Below are 27,215 nucleotides of genomic sequence, written 5' to 3'. Positions count from 1 at the left end.
CCAGGAGATCTCCAACACCACAGTTCAAAAGCATCAATTCTTCAGCCCTCAGCTTTCTTTATAGTCTAACTATCACTGGACTGGTTGGATCTCCTTGCAGTCCAAGGGACACTCACGAGTCTTCTCCAACACCACAGTTCAAAAACATCAATTCTTCGGTGGTCAGCTTTCTTTATAGTCCAAGTCTTACATCAGTGTTCTAATTTCACTCCTTAATATGCAACTGCCACTTTCCCAGCACCTAGGTCTCCCACATAGCAGGCAGATTCTTTACCAGCTGAGTCACCAGGGAAGCCCATGTGGTATTAGTTCAGTTCAGTTCAGTTCTGTTGCTTGGTCATGTCCGACTCTCTGCAACCCCATGGACATCAGGCCTCTCTGTCCATCACCAACTTCTGGAGTTTACTCAAACTCATGTCTATTGAGTCGGTGATACCATCCAACCATCTCATCCTCTGTTGTCCACTTCTCTTCCCGCCTTCAAATCTTTCCCAGCATGAGGGTCTTTTCCAGTGAGTCAGTTCTTTGCATCAGGTGGCCAAAGTATTGGAGTTTCAGCTTCAGCATCAGACCTTCCAATGAATATTCAGGATTGATTTCCTGTAGGATGGTTTGATCTCCTTGCAGTCCAACGGACTCTTAAGAGTCTTCAGAAGAAATGCTAACAGCTGGCTCTTGTGTGCAAGTAAATGTAGTCTTCAGCTCACACTGAAGGATCATTCCAGAAAATCAAGAGGTAACTACTATTAAAGGAAAAAAACAATACAGAACTCTTCCAGAGGAGGAAATATTTTCTCATACATATATACATGAATAAAGAGGGAGAAATATAGGGGAAAATCAGAGCATATTGCTAAAAATAAATAATATTCTCAAAATAAATACTGTCATGCTCAGACCTTTGCTTTTTATTTTTTTAGGATTCAGATGAGAAGTCAAATGAAATCCTGTATTTACTGAGCATGCTGCTGCTGTTTAATCACGAAGTTGTGTCTGACTCTTTGAGATTTCATGGACAGAGCATGCTATGTGTTATACATATGAACTGGGAAATAGTAATACATTAGACACACCCAATTTCTAAGGAGCTTGAAGTCTAGCAAAAGAGATAACAAAAGAATATAGGTGACTGAAGAGAAATTGGAGTGGGACCATGGTATGTGGAGTCTAAGTGAATGCCACAATTATGGAAAAACAGAGAAGGTGTTTTTGTTGTCATTGTTTTTAATTAAAATTATATACACCCATAGCTTAAGGAGTTAAGTTCTGTAGAACTTGCTACAAAACTAACAATCTTTATTTCTCCCGTCCTACCATTTTGTGGCAGCCAGAATCAATTATTTCCACCCTTTAGATGATTCCTTTGGTATTTACCTCTATCTGTGAATAATTCTTTATTAACTAGAATTATGTTTTGCTGTGAATAACAAAAAGACTCAAAATAAATAGGCATTTATTTTAAAATATTTTAAACAAGATATTTCAAGTCCATGTACACATCTAGATCTGGCATGGCAGTTCTGCCCTGTGAAGTCCTCAGAGATTCTGATGCCTTCCATCTTCCATTCTGCTATCCCTATGATGTAGCTCTTGTCCTCAAGGTCCAAAATCATGACATTTATGGTTCAGGTAGCATGACAGAGGTGAGGAGAAAGAAGGGACAAAAGTGTGTACCAGCTATCTTTTAGAAGGAATTCCCAGAAACTGCTACAAGATACGTTCACTTAAATCCCATTGGCTAAAGATGAGTCACATGGTCATATTTAACTGCAAGGAAAACAGCAAATGTAGCTACATTATGGAGATCCATGTGCCCAACTAAACTTTCTATTATGTTGGATGAGGGATAAATATATTGGAGAACACCTAGCAGTTTCTTCTGTGTATATCACTGTTTCTTGATTTTTTTCAGTGTTAGGCATTGCTGATTGATATTTTACTATGAAATGCAAGGTATTCTAACTCTTTCAAGATCTCTTCATTGATCCTTTTCACCTAAATGTATATTTCTTCTCTTCTTACTCTCACATTATAATTACTTCATAATTTTAGTTGGTTTGATATTCAGTGTTAACATTATTATGACTATGTAAATACATTACCATTTGTCTTATGTAGTATAATATTTTTGTCCTTTTCTGCATAGTATTATTTTGTTTCCTTGAAGTCTATTATTTAATTATTTTTTGGTTTTTGTATATTTGCTTGCTAATTTTCTAGGTACTGACTACTAATTTATCCTGATACACTTCCCCACTTGTACATATCTCCTTTCAGTATATTCATACACATTTGGTAGTGTAACAATTTTATCATCTTAAAGAAATTTTTCCTGGAATCTTCCGATATGCTCCAACTTGAATTGATTACTCTGCACCTGGAGCACAACTGTTACCCTGAGATTTCCATTTTCAATCTGTTCATTCTTTTGTTATACTTTCAATAAGGTATCTTCAAATTTATCTTCCAAATTTTCCACTGAGTTTTTTTTTTTGTTGTTGTTGTTGTTCTTATTCAATCTATCACTGATACTATAAACTCTATGTACCATGAAAGCAGCTTTCAGACTCCTTGGATTGTCATACTGGTTCCTTGAGACTCCATACTCCAGGAGAGGAGACACAGAGACAAAATATTACTGAAAACATACTCTCCTGAAATGAAAGATAACCACAGGATTCCTAGCTAGGATTTTATTTGATATAAAAGAGTTTTAGGCATAATTGATGTTAAAAATGGCCAAAGCCATTGACTGTGCAGAAACCTTTATCCCTATAGAAAACGCTAACAGAGAGAAAAAGGAAGAAGTATTACTATTTTCTTCTTGTCTGTGGCCAGTTAAAACTTATATCAAGAGGGAGGGAACATATGTACACCTATGGCTGATTCATGTTGATGTTTGACAGAAAATGACAAAATTCTGTAAAACAATTATCCTTCAATTAAAAAAGAAAAACTTCTATTAGGGGAAAGAACAGTGAACTGCTTACTATCCTTTTGTTTTTAGGGATTTTTCAAAATGCAGCTTGCTCATGGAAGAAAGAAACTTTGAAAAGATGATGTGTTTTAAGAGAACTGTTTTTTATTATTAGGTAGATAAACTGCAGACAATAATATGTTTGCCAGATAAATATATTCCTGAGATATTGGGAGAAACTATGTAGATGTTTTTAAGTCTAATAGACATTATAATTATTGATCACCAAAATGAACTTTGCCTCAGGATATCTAGTTAACCATTACTTGTGGAATAATGTGAAAATTTTGGATTCACGTTTTCTTGTAATAGTTTATAACTCTAAAAATTCTAAAAAAAAAAATTCTAGGAAGCAAATGGCGCATTTTCCTTCTAACTTCATTGACTGTTACTATGTGCATATATTTCTTTAATTTGGAGTGTTTCCCAGGTTAGAGTCGATTATTTATTGACTTACTCACTCACCAAAGGTAAACTGAGCACTTATTATATACCCGAACTCTTCTAGATGCCATGAGAAAAACACAGCTCTCCTTAGGAATTTGCAAATTAGCATGATCAAAATGTTAATGTCTCTGTGCTTCAGTTCACAGTAAATGGACTTAATATAATAAAGGGTTGTTTTGAGATAATAATAATATATGTGGATAATAAGTGTAAAGCACCATAAGTGAAGTTGCTCCAACTCTTTGCGACCCCGTGGACTGTAGCCCACCAGGCTCCTCCATCCATGGGATTCTCCAGGCAAGAATACTGGAGTGGGTTGCCGTTTCCTTCTCCAGGGGATCTTCCCGACCCAGGGATTGAACCCAGGTCTCCCGCATTGCAGGCAGACACAGGCAGACGCTTTAACCTCTGAGCCACCAGGGAAGCCCCAGAGCACGATAAGTCTTTCATAAATTTAGTTCCCTGACCTATCTTCCTTAAATTCAGTTTAATGCCTTGCCTTTCCATCTATGTTTGGGTTATAGTGGAGAGATGTCAAAATGAACTCTTGTGTGTTAAATATTTGCATAAATAATACGTTTCAATGTTTTAAATGCATTTTGAAAGACAGGTAAATTTCATGGAAAATAAATGTATTTTTTTAAATTTTATATTATATTTATTTTCCAAAGATCATGACTAGATTTGACATCTTTAAACAGAAGACTGCTTTTCACTTATACTGTTTTTACCCTACTTTTTTTTTCATTAAATATATGACCCTCTGCCACTAATGTATATATAAAACAAATTGTCCATGCTTGACTATATACCATATATAGTATACTACATACCATGGACATTGAATTAAAGCTGCTAGGCATCTTGAGATTGGATTTCATGCTCTTATTTTATATAAGAAAAGTGTGGTTAGATAGGGGTATAGCTTGGTGAAGGACACACAGCCAGTTGTTTATTGGATGCCAGATTTTCTTATTACCAATCCAACATTATTTCTATTTCCATTTCACCAGCATATGTTTTACCATAAGAATTACTTTTCATACTTCTTAAAAATACTGATTACCCCATCCCAGATCTACTAAATCATGTTTGCAGGGAAGGGTCCTAGGATCTGAATGTTTCCTTTCCCCTAATAATTCTTATGACATATGACTTTGGAAAGGATTTCACTTTACTATACTCTGTTTGTGGCAAAATATTCTAGTTGATTCTTTCCCTCCATAATACTTGATCAAATTTTGTGATTTGTAATTTTCTTGTCTATTTGTTTATTGTCTATACATCTACCAGATTGTAAATTCAAGTTCCACAAAGGGCATATATGAGGCCTACTTGTTTACTCCTGTATCCCTGGCTCTAACACAATGTTTATACATCCTTGATGTTCAGTAATATTTGTGGGATGAAAGAATGAATTTTTTATACAATTTTAAGGGTTATACTTCATTGGCAGTTATTACAAAACGTTGGCTATATTCCTCATGTACAATACATCTATATAGTCTATCTTACACCCAATAATTTGTACTTCCCATTGCCCCTTCTCTATATTGCCCTTACCCTCCCTTCCACTGGTACTTACTAGTTTGTTCTTTATATCTGTGAGTCTGCTTCTATTATGTTATATTCACGAATTTGTTGTATTCTTTAGATTCTACTTATAAGTGATATCATACATATTTGTCTTTCTTGGTTTGACTTACTCCACTTAACATAAAGCCCTTCAGGTTCATGTTGCTACAAATGGAAAGATCTTTGTTCTTTTTATATGGCTGAGTAGTATTCCACTGTGTGTGTGTTTGTGTATACACACCACAACTTTTTTTTTCCACTTATTTTTATTAGTTGGAAACTAATTACTTTACAATATTGTAGTAGGTTTTGTCACACGTTGACATGAATCAGCCATGGATTTACATGTATTCCCCATCCTGGCACACTGGGAACACACCACAACTTTTTTATCCATTCATCTGTTGATGGACACAGGTTGCTTCCATATCTTGACAATTGTAAATAATGCTGCTATGAACTTTGGAATGCATGTATCTTTTTGAATTAATGTTTTTGTTTTTATTTTTTTGGATATATACCCAGAGGTGAATTATTGCCTCAAATGGTAGTTCTATTTTTAGTTTTTTGAGAAACCTCCATACTGTTTTCCAAAGTGGTTGCACCAATTTACATTCCCACCAATGTAGGAGGGTTTCTTTTGAAAGAATGCACATTTAACAGAAAGGTATGAGCTCTATACATAGTACACAGAAAACAGGTATAGAATGGTATACATTTAAACTGACATCAGTTTGGAATATTATTTTTCTATTTTTAATAGAAATGTACTTAGAAGGGTATAGGGCCTGAGAGTTCTCATTTTTAATAGTCATTATATTTGCCCTGTTAATACAGGGGGAGTTCTGGTTGAAAAGATATAGTTATTACATAAATTTATGAGCAACTGAGGAGGGGTAAATATTATCCAGGAGACTATAGATTTGGAAACCAGTTATATCAATGTATAGATTCTTCATATAAGGAATCTGAGGCCTAGATTGATAAAATAACTTGACCATGGGTCACATAAAGTGGTTGAAAAACTGTATATTTCAAAACCTTATGAAACAAAGAAATAAATACTCAAATTCCTCGATGGCCTAGTGGTTAAGATTCAATGATTTCATTGCCATGGCCCAGGTTCAATCCCTGCTTGGTGAACTGAGATCCTGCAAGCCACATGCCATGCCCCCCCCCAAAAAAGGAATAAATCATCTTTACATAATTGATAGTTGGAATGTGGAAAAGGCTATTTGGGATAAGGTGGATCCAGAGTGAAATATTGGAACCAAGGCTTAGATTAATAGGACAATAGATATTGATTCAGTCTAAGGAAGAACATTTTGGAAAAAAAACACTATATAAAAAATGAACTAGGAAAATCTTGCAAGGTAGTATGCTTCATATTCCTGAAATTTTCATGCAAAGACTGACTAGCCATTCCCCTACAATGTCAAAGAAGGAACTTTTACACTAAATGGAAAGTTAGACTGGTTGGCTTTTAAGATTACTTCTATCTTCTATGATTCATTGAAAATGTAATAAAGCCATTAACATTATATTTGTATACCAAAATATTTTCTCAATGCCTTCCAGTTTTAAGAAATATCCAAAAAGGAACTATTTCAGTCCTAGTATGTAATGAATTCTCATACAATCCTGATGTTCACATCAAATATTATTTTACTTTTATCACTATGCATTTCATAATTACTCATTCCACCCAAAATGGTTGAGAAAAGAAGTTAAAAATAATCAAAACTGGTTTTCTGTTTTCTTTTTCTCCTCTTTCCCCAATCCTTCATGACGTAAAGGAAACAAAAAATATCCTAAGAAAACTGTATTGGTCTTCTTCTGCCCACATCATCATTTTTCCAAGCATCTATGGCTAAGATTATCGTGAAAAAGAAGCTTCTGCACTTAAAATTTGATAAGCATCAGTATTCAAAGATAGAAAATAGATAAAGTACCTGACAGTTTATTGGAGCTTTAGTAAGAAGTTGAAATTCTTTACTTTTTCTGAAGTCTAATAGTTTATTCTCATTGAGACCATGTGAAGGCAAATTGAAACAGAACTGTACTCTTTAAACTAGTACTTTTTCCTTGGGAGAAGTTACCAAAGCTAGCAAAATTAATATTCATGAATATTTTTCTTTTCTACCAGGTAGTTTTCACTTGGTAGTCTACAAAGCAATCCATGTGTTTCAGGTTTCACATTTAGCATGGAATGCTAAATATGTCAAAGACACTACATTCCCTAGAATATGAAGAGAAAATGTACACCCAAATATATAAAGAATTAATCTTGGATTAACTGAATAGATCTTCTGTTTTGCCTTGCATTTTGTTTTACAAAATTTTATCAAGTAAAAGTTAACTTTATTCATAATTTTTATTTACATTTGATAAATAATGTAGATCCTTACATCTAAGGTTCTTTTGTATTTATGTGAACCTTGTGATATAGAAGAAATTCTATTTGCTATACAAAGAAAGGGTACCATAATCAAATTTAGACCTGAAATTATGAAATGCTATTGAGTGACTTTCTACATTCAAAGAAAATAAACAGATTTTAAGAATTATTTTACTTTGTAGATTGGCATGGCAGTTATTCTTTGTAGGGTATCATAACAAAAAATATAAAGGTTATGAGCTTTTTGAAAATTACATGAGAAACTTAAGTATAAAATTGGTTTTAGACCACTGCTTTCAAAAAATGTTGGGGTAGACATAATTTTCTACATAATTTTCTACATAATTTTCTTAGTTGTTTAGTCACTAAGTCATGTCTGACTTTTTGCAACCCCATGTACTGTAGACCACCAGGCTCTTCTTTCCATGGGATTTCTCAGACAAGAATACTGGAGAGGGTTACCATTTCCTTCTCTAGGGACGCTTCCTTATCCAGGGATCGAACCTGCACCTCCTGCATTGGCAGGCAGGTTCTTTACCACTGAGTCATCATGGAAGCCCTATTCAATTATTGATTGTTAACCATTTTTAATTGAATTATAGTTTATTTACCACGTGTTAGTTTCAGATGTACAGCAAACTGATACAGTTTTATATATGTATGTATATGTATGTGTGTGTGTGCACATGTTAGTTGCTCAGTCATGTCTGACTCTTTGCGACCATGGACTGTATGTAGCTCACCAGGCTCCTTTGTCCATGGGATTCACTAGGTAAGAATACTGGATGGATGGTCATTCCCTTCTCCAGAGGATCTTCCCGAACCAGGGACCAAACCCAGGTCTCCCGCATGGCATGAGGATTCTTTACCATCTGCACCACCAGGGAAACCATATATACACACACATATATGCATATATATATCCTAAAGGAGATCAGTCCTGGGTGTTCATTGGAAGGACTGATGCTGAAGCTGAAACTCCAATACTTTGGCCACCTCATGAGAAGAGTTAACTCATTGGAAAGGACCCTGATGCTGGGAGAGATTGGGGGCAGGAGGAGAAGGGGACGACAGAGGATGAGATGGCTGGATGGCATCACTGACTCGATGGACATGAGTTTGAGTAAACTCCGGGAGTTGGTGATGGATAGGGAGGCCTGGCGTGCTGCGATTCATGGGGTCACAAAGAGTCGGACACAACTCTTTGTGTCTGAGCGACTAAACTGAACTGAACTGATACACACATATTATTCAGATTCTTTTCCATTATACATTATTGCAAGATACTTGCTATAATTTTCTGTGCTATATAGTAGGTTCTTGTTTGTTATTTATTTTATATGTAGTAGTGTGTGCATGTTAATCCTAAACTCATAAATTTATCTCTCCCCTCCATCCCACTATTCCCTTTGGTAATAAGTTTGTTTTCTGTGTCCGTGAGTCTATTTCTATTTTGTGAATAAGTTCATCTGTAATCTGTATAATTTTTTTTATATTCCACATTTAAGTGATATCATATGACATTTGTCTTTGTCTAATTTGCTTCACTTAGTATGCTAATCTCCAGATCCAGGCATTATTTCATTCTTTTTTATTGCTGAGTAATATTGTTTATATGTATATATACCACATTTCTTTATCCATTCATCTATTGATGGACATTTATGTTGCTCTATTACTATTAAGAAATTGAATTCATCATTAAAAAATCTCCCCCCAAAATAAATCTACAAGCACTCAAAACCTACAGCTAGCATCACATTTTAATAGTGAAAAACAGAAGCTTTCCCCTGAGACCAGAAACAAGATGTCCACTCTGGCCACTTTTATTATCATACTGGAAGTTCTAACCAGTACAATAAATCAAGAAAAATAAATAAAAGATGCATGATTGTCTGTTTAGAAAGTCCTAAAGAAATAAAACATTCCTACAACTAATAAGTGAATTCACCAATGTCTCTGGATACAAGATCATCATATAAAAATCAATTGTATGTCTGTATAGTTAAAAATGAACACAAGCTGAAATTTAAGGTACATTCTTTGCAATCACTCAAAAAATCAAATACATGTAACTCCAACAAATCATGTACAGGACTTAAATGCTGAAAACTACAAAACACTGATGAAAGAAATAAAAGCAATTCTAAGTAAATGGAGAGACATTCTGTGTGCACATACCGGAAGACCCAACATGGTAAAGATGTCAAGTCCTCTCAAATTGTTATTCAGTTTTAACATAATTCTTATAAAATTCCAGCAAGATTTTGTGTTGATGTAGACAAGATATCTTTAAAAGTCATATGGAAAAGAAATATGCTAGTATAGCCAAAACAGTTCTGGAAAAAATAATAAGGGGAAGAAATTCATTTCTAATTTCAAGACTTATTATATAAGTACAGTAATCAAGACCGTATTAACAGGGTGATAGATGTATAGATCATTGGAACAGAATAGAGAATCCAGAAATATTCCTGCACAACCATGGCCAGCTTAGCTAATTTTGACAAAGATGCAAAAGCAATTCAGTGGAGGAAGTCTTTTCAAGAAATGTTCTGGAACATCTGTATTTCTATTGGAAAATGTAAATTACCTTAGACCTAAAACTCACACCTTAGACAAAAATGAATTCATAATGGACCAGGGATTTAAATGTGAGAAATAAAACCATAAAAAATTACATATTGATACAACTTGGTGAAAAATTCTTAGGAATGGTACTAAAAGCACAACCCATAAAAGAATAAAAGCAATAGCTTCAACTTTATCAAAATTAAAAAAAAAAAAAAACTTTTGTGCTACAAAAGACCAGAATGGTGAAAATACAAGCTACAGACAAGGAGAAAATATTTGCAAGCCCCATATTTGGCAAAGAACTCATATCTGCTACAAAATGGAAGAAAATTTTCAAAATCACATATCTGACAAAAATTCATATCTGAATATATGAAGTATTCACACACCCCAGTACTAAAAGACCAACTCTATCACAAAATGGTCAAAAGACCTGAAGAGACAGTTCACTGATAGGTGGATAGCAAAAAGTATGTGAAAATATTATCAATACTACTAGCCATTGGGAACCAAATTAAGAACTTGATGATCATTACTATATGCACAAATGAGAGCAGCTAAAAAAAATACTTATAATACCAAGTCCTAGCAAGAACACCAAGAAACTGAATTTCTCAATCATTGCTGGTAAGAATGTAAAATGGTACAACTTTTATGGAAACAATTTGGCAGTTTCTTTTAAAATTAAACATATAATTACAATTTGACCCAGAAATTTCATTATTTGGCATTTATGCTAAAGAAATGAAAACTTACATCAGCACAAAAACCTGTACAAAACTGTTCATAGGAGTTTTATGGCTGTATATAACAGCTAAAAATTGGAATCAAGTGTCCTCCAACAAGTGAAGGGTTAAACAAACACTGCAAAGAAAAGGAAAGAAACTGTATCATGAAAGACTTCTTAGCAATAAAAATAAATTGACTATTAGTACATGTAATTTGAATAAATTTCCAGGAAATTATGCTGAATGAGAAATCCAATTTTTTGAAATTTTTTGCAGTCACATGCTGTATGACTTTATTTATATAGCATTCTCAAAATGACACAATTATAGATGTGGAAAATCCATTGATGGTTGTCAGAAGTTGAAGATAGCAGAAAGGAGGAGAAGAATGGTATGATAAAAGAACATAAAATTTTCAACACATATTGTGCAATATCAATTTCCATTTTCTGTTATGGTACTATAATTATGTAAAATGCTGTAACTCCATGGCTGATTCATGTCAATGTATGACAAAACCCACTGAAATATTGTGAAGTAATTAGCCTCAAACTAATAAAAATAAATGAAAATATATATATACAAAACCAAATGAAAAGTTTTAACTTTTTATATCCCCTCCCAAATTCTCACACTGAAAAACAAGTATAAGCATTTAAAAATTTTAAAAAAAAGAAAATAAAAGAAAATAGAATGAAGACCAATTTTTGTAACTTCCTGTAACTCCAAACTTACTTTAATATAACAAGTTTTAGAAATTGGTTCTAAGTCTAATAAAATGGGACATTAGAATACTTTAAAAACCCAGGTAATCATCATGGAGCCAAGCCAAATTACTAGAAAGCACATTTTCACCTAGGAAGATCGAGATTGGAATTAGAATATGAAATATAGTTAGAGCTGCATGCCTGGTCCCTTTTGGGAAAGAATCAGTTCATGTTTCTTTTGAAATATTTGGTGGGTTATTTTCTCCACAAAGAAAACAAAAGCAAAAAAGTGTTCTGCAATGGGCTGCATGTTGCTTGAAAGTCTTATTATTAAGATAATAAAACTTTTAAAATAGAAACATTTATATTTTAGTTTATTGAGTAATAATAAAGCTGCATTTTTCTCGGTACCTATTTATTCTTTACAATCATATTTTACACAGCATCCATTCAGTATTTTAATGGTAGAACTGCTAAGGTTTCTATTTTTACAAAACTTCCTCTTGTATTTCTCTCATAAAGACATGGATTGGGAATCGAAGAAGGAAATATCGTTTAATGGGGATTGAAGTTCCACCTCCAAGAGGAGGCCCTGCTGATTTTTCTGAGCAGCCCGAATATGGTTCTTTGTCTGCACTCACATCAGGAGAGGAAGCTGGTCCTGAAGTAGGAGAGGATAATGACAGAAATGATGAAGTATCCATCTGTTTGTCTGAAGGAAGTTCTCAAGGTATTTTATATGCTGCACCTCCTAATGATATCTTTTGTGTATTTGATGCATTTTTACTTGTTTTTCAGTTTATTGTGCTTCAAATCTAAAGTCATCAAAACATTTGGTTAAATAGACATATTTTATTTATTTTTATATTTTAAAATAATAGTCATATATATTTAAAATGTACAAGTTTAGATATAAATATATATACATAAATGATTACTATGATCAAGCTAATTAACATATCTATCTCTTCACATAGTTACCTTTTTGTCTGTGTATGTAATGAGAGCACCTGAAATCTACTCCCAAAGCAAATTTCCAGCATACAATATAAGACATATAGTTGATCCTTGAACAACATGGGTTTGAACTGCACTGGTTCACTTTCAGTAATACACTGGAAAAAATGTTGGAGATTTGCAACAATTTGGAAAAACCTGCAGACAAACCATGTGGCCTAGAAATATCAAAAAAGAAAAAGGTATGTCATGAATGCATAAAATATATGTAATATATGTAAAACATACAAAATATGTGTTAATCAATTGTTTATGCTATTGGTAAGTCAACAGTAGGCTATTAGTAGTTTAGTTTTGGAAAAGTCAAAGTTATATTTGGATTTTTAACTGTGACGGGGCTTCCATGACCCTAACCCTCATGTTGTTCAAAGGTCAACTATATTGTTAATTATTGTCATCATGCTCTATATTAGTTACCTAAACTTACCCTATGTAATTGAAAGTTTCCACCCTTTGACCAAAATTTCCCCATTTTCCCCATGTCCCCACCCTGGTACCTACCATTCTATTCTGCTTCTATATATTTGAATTATTTGATTCCACATATAAGTGAGATCATGCAGTATTTTTCTTCCTGTATTTGGCTTATTTCAGTTAGTATAATGCCCTTTAGGTTCATCCAAGCACTTGCAAATGGCAGAATTTTTAAAAGACTAAAAGAATGAATAATATTCCAGTGTATGTATATACCACAGTTTCTTTATCCATTCATCTGTCTATGGACACTTGCTTGCTTCCATACCTTGGCTACTGTGACTAATACTGCAATGAACATGGAAGTGCAGATATACCTCTTTGAGGTACTAGTTTCATTTCCTTTGGATATATACCCAGAAGAGGGATTGTCGGATTTAAATAAAAAATTTAAATAGAAAAAAATCATTATTAATCTTTTAAGGAATTTTCATACTGTTTTTCCTAATGACTCTAACCCTTTTTTCACCAACATTTGTATTTTATCCTTTTGATTTTTAATGCTTCCACCTAAGCAGTCTCCTACATCATCATCACAAAAAGTAAAACTGATCTACCACAATAAAGATCTCCCATGCTTAGAAAATATTTGCTATTACAACAATCCATAGATTATAGTACATGGTTATTTCAAATTTTTGGAATTTCAGTCAGTTTAAGTTAGAGCATTGTAGTGAAAGACCATATGGCATAATGTGATAAACAACAGGCTAGTAGCTGGACAACTTGGGTGCAAGTCCTAGATCTTCTACTAGCTGATTATTTGACTTCAGGCAAACTATTTAATTCATCAGGCTTTAGTTTTCTTATCCATAAAATAAGGGAGTTAGGCTAGATCATCTTTATAATACTTCTTAGTGTTTCCCTAAATAAGAATTCAAATACACTACAATATTGTAAAGTAATTAGCCTCCAACTAATAAAAATAAATGAAAAAAAGAACAAATGTGTGAATGAATAAGAAAAAAAAGAATTCAAATAATAATATGTAATTATACCATTTGTCCATGAGAAGAATTTTCCGTTTGATTTCAAATACAGAAACAGTCCTCTCCTGACACCGTTATGAGCACTTTTATTAAGGTTTAATTTACAAAGAGTAGATTTCATCCATCACAAAAGTAGAATTCAATGGTTTTGTTTAGTTGCTCTGTCATGTCCAACTCTTTATGACCCCATGGACTGAAGCCCACCAAGCTCCTCTCTCCATGGGATTCTCCAAGCAAGAATGCTGAAGTGGGTTGCCATTTCCTTCTCCATGATTTTTAGTAAATTATATGCAGTTGTACATTCATCCCTATTTCTAAAATTAACTTTCAGAATAATCACTAAAGTCCAATTTTAGAATATTTTTATGACTTCAAAAAAGTAAAATCCAATTATAGAATGCTTTTATCACTTCAAAAAATTTCCGTGAGACCGTTTTCAGTCCATATCCCCTCCCACCTCAAAACCTAGGCAAAAACTGATCTGATTTCTGACTATATAAATTTGTCTTTTCTGGGCATATCATATAAGTGGAATTATATAATATATAGTGGGTTTTCTTTTTGCATCTATGATAGAGACAATTTGCACTGCTTTTTAAAAAATTCTATTGATCTGGATAGTAACACTATATTTTCTAATTTATTTTTATCTTCTAAGTTTGTTTATGGTTTTCAACAGTCACAACTTTTGCTTGTAATTTTTCTGTTGTCAGATATACCAGCTTTTTTCCTATATGGTTTGTGACTTCGGCGTCATGATCAAAAAATCCTTCCTTGTACTACAGTTATGTAAACATACCCCATATATGCTTCTTATTTCCTTATGGATACAATTTTACAACTTGATATTTATCCCACCTAGAAATTGTTTTATTTTACAATGTGTGAAGACAGTATCTAACTTTACTTTCCAAATGATTACCCAAATGCCCCTACAATATTTGTTGAATAGTACAGCATGTTTCCAGTGATTCTGTGTAGCTTTTAAAATCAAAGATGATAGATAGGAAAATGGCTTGACAGTCATCTTGTTTAGGCCACCTGCCACTTGGAGGATATAAATGTCAAAAGGAAGCAGATGTTGATGTGTATAGACTGATGCATTGACCTGTGTGCTGGATAGGTGTCCTATCTTTATCCTACCATTTGAAGGAAATGCCAAAGTTGAATAATCAAGTTACTAGCAAAAGAGTTCCAGAAAAAGAAGAATTTATCTTCTAACTAGTACAGTACTTCTCAAATGGTCATGTCTCCAAGACCCATGTCTCCAAACTGAGCAGGTGTTACACTTCCTCACAGCCTGATAGTCTGACAGCAATCATTGGAGTATTGCAGAGAAGAACTTTAATGTACAATTTATAACAAAGAAATATGAAGACTGAAGAGAGGATGGGACTATGAGAACTAAGAAGATCCTGAGACCTGGTTCAGACACAGATTTTCTAAAGTCTCCTTCTGTCAGCACCCAGTCTTACCTTATTGAAGACAGTGTTTCTGACCATTGTTGGACTATATCCTGCTATCTGTTCCCTCAGGAAACAGGAATAGAGTAAGACATCACAGGTGAAAGGAATATCATTTAATAAATAGATCAAGCCCTGAGCCTTTGGAATGGAAGTACTAACTCCAAGACCCTAGACTACAGGAGAACTAACCCTCAGTTCAGTTCAGTCGCTCAGTCATGTCCAACTCTTTGCGACCCCATAAATATCAAATAGTGAGAACTCACACAAAGGAAACCACTTGAATAAAAGACCCAGCATCATCCAACCACAAGTAGCACCCTGTGCAGGACACCTCATCTAAACAACAAACAAACAAAAAAATACAAACCCAGTCATCAGCAGACAGGATTACCACCTCACTCAGCCTTGCCCATCAGGGGAAAAACAAAAACAAACAAACAAACAAACAAAAACTCAGCAAAAATCTCACCCTATAAGAAGCATACACAAACCACTGGACCAAACTTAGGAGGGCAGAAACCAAAAGGAAGAAAGAAGTCAACTTTGCAGCCTGGGAAAAGGATCCCTCAAACACAATAACTTTAAAATAAAGAAAAGGCAGAGAAATACTACACAAATGAAGGAACAAGCTAGATACACAGAAGTTCAAATAAATGAAGAGGAAATAGGGAAATTACCTGAAAAATAATTTAGAATAATGATAGTAAAGATGATCAAAAACCTTGAAAACAAAATGAAGAAAATGCAAGAGTCAATTAACAAAGACATAGACGAATTAAACAATAAACATACAGAGACAAACAACACAATTATCGAAATTAAAAATACTCTAAAAAGAATCAGTAGCAGAATATCTGAAGTAGAAGAGCAATCAGTGAGGTGGAAGATAAAATGGTGGAAATAACTACTGAAGAGCAGAATAAAGTGAAAGAATGAAAAGAACTTAGGATAATCTTAGAGACCTCTGGGAGAATAGCAAACACACCAACATTCGAATTATAGGGGTCTCAGAAGAAGAAGAAAAAAGAAAGGGTATGAGAAAATTTTTGAAAGAATTATAGTTGAAAAATTCCCCAACATGGAAAAGGAAATAGCCAATCAAGTCCAAGAGGCACAAAGAGTCCCATACAGGATAAACTCAAGGAGAAACACATCAAGGCACATATTAATCAAACTAACAAAGACTAAACAAAAACAAAGAATATTAAAAGGAGTAAGGGAAAAGCAACAAGTAACATATAGGGGAAATCCCACATGTTCAAGAGCTGATCTTTCAGCAGAAACTCCACAGGCCAGAAGGGAATGGCAGGATATATTTAAAATACTGAAAGGGGAAAATCTACAACCAAGATTATTGTACCAGCAAATAATTCATTCAATATTGATGAAGAAACAAAAAGAGCTTTTCAGACAAGAAAAAATTAAGAGAATTCAGTACCACCAAACCAGCTTTACAACAAATGTTAAAGGGACTTACATAGTCAAGAAATAGAAGAGAAGAAAAAAGATCTACAAAATCAACCCAAAACAATTAAGAAAATGGCAATAGAAACATATATATCAATAATTACTTTATTTTTTATTTCTTTTAATATTTCTATTTTATTTATTTTTTTAGAAAGTACTATATTTTATTTTTTATTTTTATTTTTTTTCCATTTATTTTTATTAGTTTGAGGCTAATTACTTTACAACATTGCAGTGGTTTTTGTCATACATTGAAATGAATTAGCCATGGAATAATTACTTTAAATGTAGATGGTTTAAATGCTCCAACTGAAGGACACAGACTGGCTGAATGTATAAAAAACAAGACCCATATATATGCTGTCTACAAGGAAACCCACTTCAGACCTAAAGACACATATAGACAGAAAGTGAGAGGATGGAAAAATATATTCCATGCAAATGGGAATCAAAAGAAAGCTAGAGTAGCAATCCTCATATAAGACAAAATAGACCTTAAAGAATATTTCAATGTGACAAAAACCACTGCAATGATGTAAAGTAATTAGCCTCCAACTAATAAAAATAAATGAAAAAAAAAAGAATATTACAAGAGATGAGGAAGGACATTCATAGTGATCCAAGGATCAATCCAAGAGGAATATAACAATTGTGAATATCTATGCACCCAACATAGGAGCACCTCAATACATAAGACACACACTAACAGAAATAAAAGGAAAAGTTGACGGTAACACAACAATATTAGGAGACTTTAACACCCATTCACACCAATGGACAGATCATCAAAACAGAAAATTAATAAGGAAACACAAGGCTTAAATTGTACATTGGATGAGATGTATCTCACTGATATCTTCAGGACATTCCATTCAAATGCAGAAGAATACAACTTCTTCTCAAGTGCACATGGAACAATCTCCAGGATAGACCACATCTTGGGTCACAAATCAAACCTCAGTAAATTTAAGAAAACTGAAATCATATCAAGCATCTTCTCTATTCACAAGGATATGAGACTAGATGTCATTTATAAGAAAAAAACAGCAAGAAACACAATCACATGGAGATTAAACAATATATTTCTAAATAACCAACAGGTTACTGAAGAAATTAAAAGGAAAATAAAAAATGTTCTAGAAACAAATGACAATGAAAACATGACAACTCAAAACCTATGGTATACAGGAAAAGCAGTTCTAATGGGGAAGTTTATAGCAGTACAATCCTACCTCAAGTAACAAGAAAAACATTGAATAGACAATGTAACTTTACACCTAAAACCACTGGAAAAACAATAACAAAAGATCTCCAAAATTATTAGCAAGAAAGAAATAAAGATCTGAGCAGAAATAAATGAAAAAGAAATGAAAGAAACAACAGTAAAAATTAATGAAACTAAAATCTGGCTCTTTGACAAGATAAACAAAATTGACAAACCCTTAGCCAGACTCATCAAGAAAAAAAAAAGAAGAAGAAGAATCAAATCAACAAAATCAGAAGTGTAAAAGGAGAGTTTACAGCAGACAACACAGAAATACAAAGGATTATAAGAGACTATTATGAACAACTACATGGCAATAAAATGGATAAACTGGAAGGAATGCACAGATTCTTAGAAAAGTTCAATCTTCCAAGACTGAACCAGGAAGAAAGAGAAATCATGAACAACCCAGCTACAAGCACTGAAATTGAAGCTGTGATAAAAAATCTCCCGAAAAGTAAAAGCCCAGGATCAGATAGCTTCACAGGAGAATTCTGTCAAACATTTAGAGAAGAACTAGTGCCCATCCTTCTAAAACTCTTTTAAAAAGTTACAGAAGAAAGAAAACATGCTAACTCATTCTACGAGGCCACCATCACCCTGATACCAAAACCAAACAAAGACAACACAAAAAACTAAAACTACAGGCCAATATCACTGATGGACAAGAATGAAAAAAATTCTCAAGAAAATTTTAGCAAACAGAATTCAGAAACACATCAAAAAGCTCGTACACCAGAATCAATTTGGGTTTATTCCAGGGATGCAAGGATTCTTCAATATACAGGAATCAATCAATATGATAAACCATATTAATAAATTGAAAGATAAAAACTATCAGATAATCTCAACAGATGCAGAAGAAGTCTTTGACAAAATTCAGCACCTATTTATGATTAAAACTGTTCAAAAAATGTTCATAGAAGGAACATACCTCAACACAGTAAAGGGCATATATGAAAGCCCACAGCAAACATTATTCTCAATGGTGAAAAACTGAAAGCACTCCCCTAAGATCAGGAACAATACAAGGGTGTCCACTATCGCCACTATTATTCAATGTAGTTCTAGAATTTCTGGCTACAGCAATCAGAGAAGAAAACGAAATAAAGGAAACCAGATTGGAAAAGTAAAGCTTTCACTGTTGGCAGATGACATGATACTGTATGTAGAAAACCCTAAAGACAATATCAGAAAATTACTAGAGCTTATCAGTGAACTTAGCAAAGTTGCAGGATACAAAAGCAATACACAGAAATCACTTGCATTTCTATCTACTAACAGTGAAAAATCAAAAAGAGCAATTAAGGAATCAATATAAGTCACCATTGCAACAAAAAGAATTAAATATCTAGGAATAAACTTACCTAAGGAGACAAAAGAGCTGTATACAGAAAATGATAATACACTAATGAAAGAAATCAAAGATGATATAAACAGATGGAGAGATATTCCATGTTCCTGGGTAGGAAGAATCAATATTATGAAAATGACTATACTACCAAATGCAATCAATAGATTTAATGAAATTCCTATCAAATTACCAAGTGCAGCGGCTGTATATTGACACCCAGCTTATTTAACTTATATGCAGAGTATATCATGAGAAATGCTGGGCTGGAAGAAAAGCACAAGCCAGAATCAAGATTGCCGGGAGAAATATCAGTAACTTCAGATAGGCAGATAACACCATCCTTAAGGCAGAAAGTGAAGAAGAACTAAAGAGCCTCTTGAAGAAAGTGAAAAAGGAGAGTGAAAAAGTTGGCATAAAGCTCAACATTCAGAAAACTAAGATCATGGCATTTGGTCCCATCACTTCATGGCAAATAGATGGGGAAACAGTGGAAACAGTGGCTGAGTTTATTTTTCTGGGCTCCAAAATCACTGCAGACCGTGATTGCAGCCATGAAATTAAAAGATGGTTACTCCTTGAAAGAAAAGTTATGACCAACCTAGACAGCATATTAAAAAGCAGAGACATTACTTTCTCAACAAAGGTCCATCTAGTCGAAGCTATGGTTTTTCCAGTGGTCATGTATGGATGTGAAAGTTGGACTATAAAGAAAGCTGAGCACCAAAGAACTGATGCTTTTGAACCGTGGTGTTGGAGAAGACTCTTGAGAGTGCCTTGGACTGCAACGAGATCCAACCAATCCATCCTAAAGGATTTTCAGTCCTGGGTGTTCATTGGAAGGACTGAAGCTGAAGCTGAAACTCCAATACTTTGGCCACCTGATGCAAAGAGCTGATTCATTTGAAAAGACTCTGATGCTGGAAAAGATTGAGGGCAAAAGGAGAAGGGGACGACAGAGGATGAGAGGGTTGGATGGCATCACTGACTCAATGGACATGGGTTTGGGTGGACTCCAGGAGTTTGTGATGGACAGGGAGGCCTGGCATGCTGTGGTTCATGGGGTCTCAAAGAGCTGGACATGACTGAGCGACTGAACTGAACTATCAAATTACCAATGGCATTTTTCACAGAACTATAACAAAAAATATCACACTTCATATGAAAATACAAAAGACCCCGAATAGCTAAAGTAGTGTTGAGAAAGAAGTTGAAGGAATCAACCTTCCTGACTTCAGGTTATATGATAAAGCTACAGTGATCAAGACAGTATGGCACTGGCACAGAAACAGAAATATAAACCAATGGAACAAGTTAGAAAACCCAGAAATAAGACCATGCACCTTTGGCTCTCTTATTTTTGACAAAGGAGGAAAGAATGTACAATGGAGAAAAGACAGTCTCTTCAATAAATGGTGTTGGGAAAACTTGACAGCTACATATAAAAGAATGAAATTAGAGCACTTCCTAACACCATACACAAAGATAAACTCAAATTGATTAAAGACCTAAATGTAAGACCAGAAACTATAAAACTCTCTGGGGAAAATATTTGATGGCATAAATCAAAGCAAGATCCTCTATGACCCACCTCCTAGAATAATGGAAATAAAAACTAAAGTAAACAAGTGTGACCTGATTAAACTTAAGAGGTTTTGCACAGCAAAGGAAACTATAAGCAAGGTGAAAAGACAATTCTCATAATTGGAGAAAATAATAGCAAATGAAACAACTGACAAACTATTAATTTTCAAAATATACAAGCAGCTCATACAACTCAATGCCATAAAAACAAACAACCTGATTAAAAAGTGGGAAAAAGACCTAAACAGATATTTCTCCAAAGAAGACATGCAGGTGGCTAACAAACACATGAAAAGATATTCAGCATCACTTATTGTTAGAGAAATGCAAATCAAAACTACAGTGAGATATCACCTCACTCTGGTCAGAATGGCCATCATTAAAAGTATACACACAATAGATGCTGGAGACCGTGTGGATGGAAGGGAATGCTCTTGCACTGTTGGTGAGTATGTAAATTGATACAGTCACTCTGGAAGACGGTATGGATATTCCTTAAAAAACTAGGAATAAAGCCACCATATGACCCAACAATCCAACTCCTTGACATATGCCCTGAGGAAACCAAAATTGGAAAAGACACATGTATCCCATTATTCACTGCAGCATTATTTACAATAGCTGGAACATGGAAGCAACCTAGATGTCCATCGACAGATGAATGGATAAAGAAGTTGTGGTACCAATGCAGTAAGATTAGATCTCAATTACAGGAAAAAAACTATTAAAAATTCCAACATATGGAGGCTAAATAACACGCTTCTGAATAACCAACAAATCATAGAAGAAATAAAAAAAGAAATCAAAATATGCATAGAAACGAATAAAAATGAAAACACAACAATCCAAAACCTATGGGAGACTGTAAAAGCAGTGCTAAGGTGAAGGTTCATAGCAATATAGGCTTACTTCAAGAAACAATAAAAAAGTCAAATAACTAATCTAACTCTACACTTAAAACAACTAGAGAAGGAAGAAAAGAACCCCAGGGTCAGCAGAAGGAAAGAAATCTTAAAAATTAGGGCAGAAACAAATGCAAAAGAAACAAAAGAGACCATAGAAAAAATCAACAAAGCTAAAAGCTGGTTTTTTTGAAAGGATAAATAAAATTGACAAATCGTTAGCCAGACTCATCAAGAAAGAAAGGGAGAAGAATCAAATCAACAAAATTAGAAATAAAAATGTAGAGATCTCAACAGACAACACAGAAATTCAAAGGATCATAACAGACTACTGCCAGCAGCTATAGGCCAATAAAATGGACAACTTGGAAGAAATGGATAAATTCTTAGAAAAATATAACTTTCCAAAACTGAACCAGGAAGAAATAGAAGATCTTAACAGACCCATCACAAGCAAGGAAATCGAAACTATAATCAGAAATCTTCCAGCAAACAAAAGCCCAGGACCAGGTGGCTTCACAGCTGAATTCTACCAAAAATTTAGAGAAGAGCTAATACCTATCTTACTCAAACTCTTCCAGAAAATTGCAGAAGGTAAACTTCCACACTCATTCTACAAGGCCACCATCACCCTAATACCAAAACCTGACAAACATGCTACAAAAAAATAAAACTATAGGCCAAAATCACTGATGAACATAGATGCAAAAATCCTTAACAAAATTCTAGGAAACAGAATCCAACAACATATTTAAAGGTCATACATCATGACCAAGTGGGCTTTATCCCAGGAATGCAAGGATTCTTTAATATCTGCAAATCAATCAATGTAATACACCACATTAACAAATTGAAAGATAAATACCATATGATTATCTCATGTAATACACCACATTAACAAATTGAAAGATAAATACCATATGATTATCTCAGATGCAGAAAAAGCCTTTGACAAAATTCAACATCCATTTATGATAAAAATTCTCCAGAAAGCAGGAATGGAAGGGACATACCTCAACATAATAAAAGCTACATATGACAAACCCACAGCAAACATTATCCTCAATGGTGAAAAAGTGAAAGCATTTCCCCTAATGCCAGGAACAAGGCAAGGGTGCCCACTCTCACCACTACTATTCAACATAGTTTTGGAAGTTTTATCCACAGCAATCAGAGCAGAAAAAGAAATAAAAGGAATCCAGATAGGAAAAGAAGAAGTAAAGCTCTCACTATTTGCAGATGACATGATCCTCTACATAGAAAACCCTAAAGACTACCAGAAAATTACTAGAACTAATCAATGCATATAGTAACATTGCAGGATATAAAATTAACACACAGAAATCACTTGCATTCCTATACACTAACAATGAGAAAACAGAAAGAGAAATTAAGGAAACAATACCATTCACCATTGCAACAAAAATAATAAAATACTTAGGAGTATATCTACCTAAAGGAACAAAACACCAATATACAGAAAACTATAAAACACTGATGAAAGAAATCAAAGAGGACACAAACAGATGGGGAAATATACCGTGTTCATGGATTGGAAGAATCAATATTGTCAAAATGGCTATACTACCCAGAGCAATCTATAGATTCAATGCAATCCCTATCAAGCTACCAGAGGTATTCTTCACAGAAATAGAACAAATAATTTCACAATTTGTATGGAAATACAAAAAACCTCGAATAGCCAAATAATCTTGAGAAAGAAGAATGGAACTGGAGGAATCAACCTGCCTGACTTCAGGCTCTACTACAAAGCCACAGTCATCAAGACAGTATGGTACTGGCACAAAGACAGAACTATAGATCAATCGAACAAAATAGAAAGCCCAGAGATAAATCCACATACCTATGGACACTTTATCTTTGACAATGGGGGCAAGAATATGCAATGGAGAAAAGACAACCTCTTTAACAAGTGTTGCTGGAAAAACTGGTCAGCCACTTGTAAAAGAATGAAACTAGAACACTTTCTAACACCATACACAAAAATAAACTCAAAATAGATTAAAGATCTAAATGTAAGACCAGAAACTATAAAACTCCTAGAGGAGAACATAGGCAAAACACTCTCCGACATAAATCACAGCAAGATCCTCTATGACCCACCTCCCAGAATATTGGATATAAAAGCATAAATAAACAAATGGGACCTAATTAAACTTAAAAGCTTTTGCACAACAAAGGAAACTATAAACAATGTGAAAACACAGCCTCCAGAATGGTAGAAAATAATAGCAAATGAAGCAACAGACAAAGAATTAATCTCAAAAATATACAAGTAACTCCTGCAACTCAACTCCAGAAAAATGAATGACCCAATCAAAAATTGGGCCAAAGAACTAAGCAGACATTTCTCCAAAGAAGCCATACAGATGGCTAACAAACACATGAAAAGATGCTCAACATCACTCATTATTAGAGAAATGCAAATCAAAACCACGATGAGGTACCATTTAACACCAGTCAGAATGGCTGCTATCCAAAAGTCTACAAGCAGTAAATGTTGGAGAGGGTGTGGAGAAAAGGGAACCCTCTTACGGTGTTGGTGGGAATGCAAACTACTAAAGCCACTATGGAGAACCGTGTGGTGATTCCTTAAAAAACTGGAAATAGAACTGCCATGTGACCCGGCAATCCCACTTCTGGGCATACACACTGAGGAAACCCTAGCTGAAAGGGACATGTGTACCCTGATGTTCATCACAGCACTGTTTATAATAGCCAGGTCATGGAAGCAACCTAGATGCCCATCAGCAGACGAATGGATAAGAAAGCTGTGGTACATATACACAATGGAATATTACTCAGCCATTAAAAAGAATACATTTGAATCAGTTCTAATGAGGTGGATGGACCTAGAACCCATTATACAGAGTGAAGTAAGCTAGAAAGAAAAACACCAATACAGTATACTAACGCATATATATGGAATTTAGAAAGATGGTAATGATAACCCTATATGCAAGACAGAAAAAGAGACACAGATGTATAGAACAGACTTTTGGACTCTGTGGGAGAAGGCAAGGGTGGGATGATCTGAGAGAATTAGCATTGAAACATGTATATTATCAATTGTGAAACAGATCACCAGTCCAGGTTTGATGTATGAGACAAGTACTCAGGGCTGGTGCACTAGTATGACCCAGAAGGATGGGATGTGGAGAGAGGTGGAGGGGGGTTCAGAATGGGGAACACATATAAATCCATGGCTGATTCATATCAGTGTATGGCAAAAACCACTACAATGTTGTAAAGTAATTAGCCTCCAACTAATATAAATAAATGAAAAAAATTTAAAAAATAAATGATCATGCTATCATTAGAAAAAATCGTGGTACATATACACAATGTAATATTACTCAGCCATAAAAAGGAACACATTTGAGTCAGTTCTAATGAGGTGGATGGACCTAGAACCTATTATACAGAGTGAATTAAGCCAGAAAGAGAAAGATAAATATCATATTCTAAGGCATTTTTACAGAATCTAGAAAAATGGTACTGAACAGTTTATTTACAGAGCAGCCTTGGGGAAACAGGCATAGAGAATGGGCTTATGGACATGGGGAGGGGGAGAAGATGGTGAGATGTTTAGAAAGAGTAATATTACCATATATAAAATATATAGCCAATGGAAATTTGCTGTATGGCTCAGAAAACTCAAACAGGAGCTCTGTATCAACCTAGAGGGATGGGATGGAAGGGAGGTTCAAAAGGAGGGATATATATATATATATATATATATATATATATATACACACACACACATACATAAGTACATACATATACCTATGGCTGATTCATAAGGGGTTTGACAGAAAACAACAAAATTCTGTAAAGCTATTATCCTTCATTAAAAAAATAGTTAATTTTTTAAAAGACAAAAGATGATATATACATTCATGTGTATATACATACAGAGGTAATTAAATTCTGGTTTTCCTGTTATGTAACATTGATCTGATTGTTTATAATTGTGGTTTCATAAAATATCTGAAGATCTACCAAGCTCTCATTCTTAGCTCTTGTAGCACACTGTTTCTTCTAGGTGAAATTAATTCATACTTTACCCAATCACTCTCCCCAAAATCCTTTAAGATTTGTGTTGGTACTGCACTAAATGGATAATGTGGAAATATGAATGCAGTTTTGCATGTGCTGAGTTTTAGGTGATGGCAGGACATCCATGTTGGGCTGTCCAGCAGACTCTTCGATAATATGGTCCTGGAGATCAGAAGAAGGGGTAAAACATGCGAAGAAATGTTGGAGTCACCCACATCGAGAACAAAAAAAGTCTAGCCTTAGAAATAGGTGATAAAATAGAAAACAGGAAAGAAGATGGACAAGGACAGTGTGTTGAGAAATACCCAGATTTCTGAAGGAGAAAGGAGAACCATTGAAAGAACATTCAGATATAGGAGAATCAGGATAGTATTTTATTGTTAAAACCAAGGAAAGAAAAAGATTTTAGAAGAAAGAGGTGTGTTTATCTCAACCGTCTCATAGAAGTGAGTAAAAATTACTCTCATATTGTTGTTCAGTCGCTAAGTCGTGTCTGACTTCTTGTGACCCCATGGACTGTAGCATGCCAGGCTTCCCTGTCCTTCACTGTCCCCCAGAGCTTGCTCAAATTCATATACATTGAGTCAGTGATGCCATCCAAACATCTTATCCTCTGTCATTCCTTTCTTCTCATGGTCTCAATCTTTCCAAGCAGCAGGGTATTTTTTCCAATGAGTGGGCTCTTCACACCATGTGGCCAACCTGTTGGAGCTTCAGCTTGAGCATCAGTCCTTTCAAATAATATTCAGGATTGATTTCCTCTGGAATTGACTGGTTTGATCTCCTTTGCAGTTCAAGGGACTCTCAAGAGTCTTCCCCAGCACCACAGTTCAAAAACATTAATTCTTCACTGCTCAGCCTTCCTTATTGCCCAACTCACAACTCACATGACTACTGAAAAAACCATAGCTTTAACTGTACAGACATTTCTTGGCATAGCTTTGACTGTATGGACATTTGACTGTACAGGCTTCCCTCATAACACAGTTGTTAAAGAAGCCGTCTGCAATGCCAGAGACCCCACTTCGATTCCTGGGTAAGGAAGAGCCACTATTCTTGGGTTTCCCTTGTGACTCAGCTGGTAAAGAATTTGCTTGCAATGCAGAGACCTGGGTTCGATCCCTGGATTAGGAAGATCCCCTGGAGAAGGGAAAGGCTACCCACTACATTATTCTAGCCTGGAGAATTCCATGGACTGTATAGTCCATGGGGTTG

At 34.6% G+C, this 27,215-nt stretch overlaps 1 protein-coding gene across 4 annotated transcripts in view; it reads left to right on the top strand.

Annotated features, from left to right (window-relative positions):
• HDX (highly divergent homeobox) overlaps nucleotides 1-27,215 on the top strand; it is a 206,092-nt gene that overhangs the window by 129,538 nt on the left and 49,339 nt on the right. For all 4 annotated transcript variants that reach the window (XM_070461781.1, XM_020880858.2, XM_020880857.2 and 1 more), the window contains one exon: nucleotides 11,929-12,136. In XM_070461781.1, the coding sequence (XP_070317882.1) occupies nucleotides 11,929-12,136 (208 nt within the window). The remainder of the gene's footprint in view (nucleotides 1-11,928; nucleotides 12,137-27,215) is intronic.

Source organism: Odocoileus virginianus, chromosome X (genome assembly GCF_023699985.2).
Source record: "Odocoileus virginianus isolate 20LAN1187 ecotype Illinois chromosome X, Ovbor_1.2, whole genome shotgun sequence".
In the NCBI taxonomy this organism is placed as follows: domain Eukaryota; kingdom Metazoa; phylum Chordata; class Mammalia; order Artiodactyla; family Cervidae; genus Odocoileus; species Odocoileus virginianus.
The sequence above is the reverse complement of the archived record's forward strand: the minus strand, read 5'-3'. Positions and strand labels throughout refer to the sequence as shown.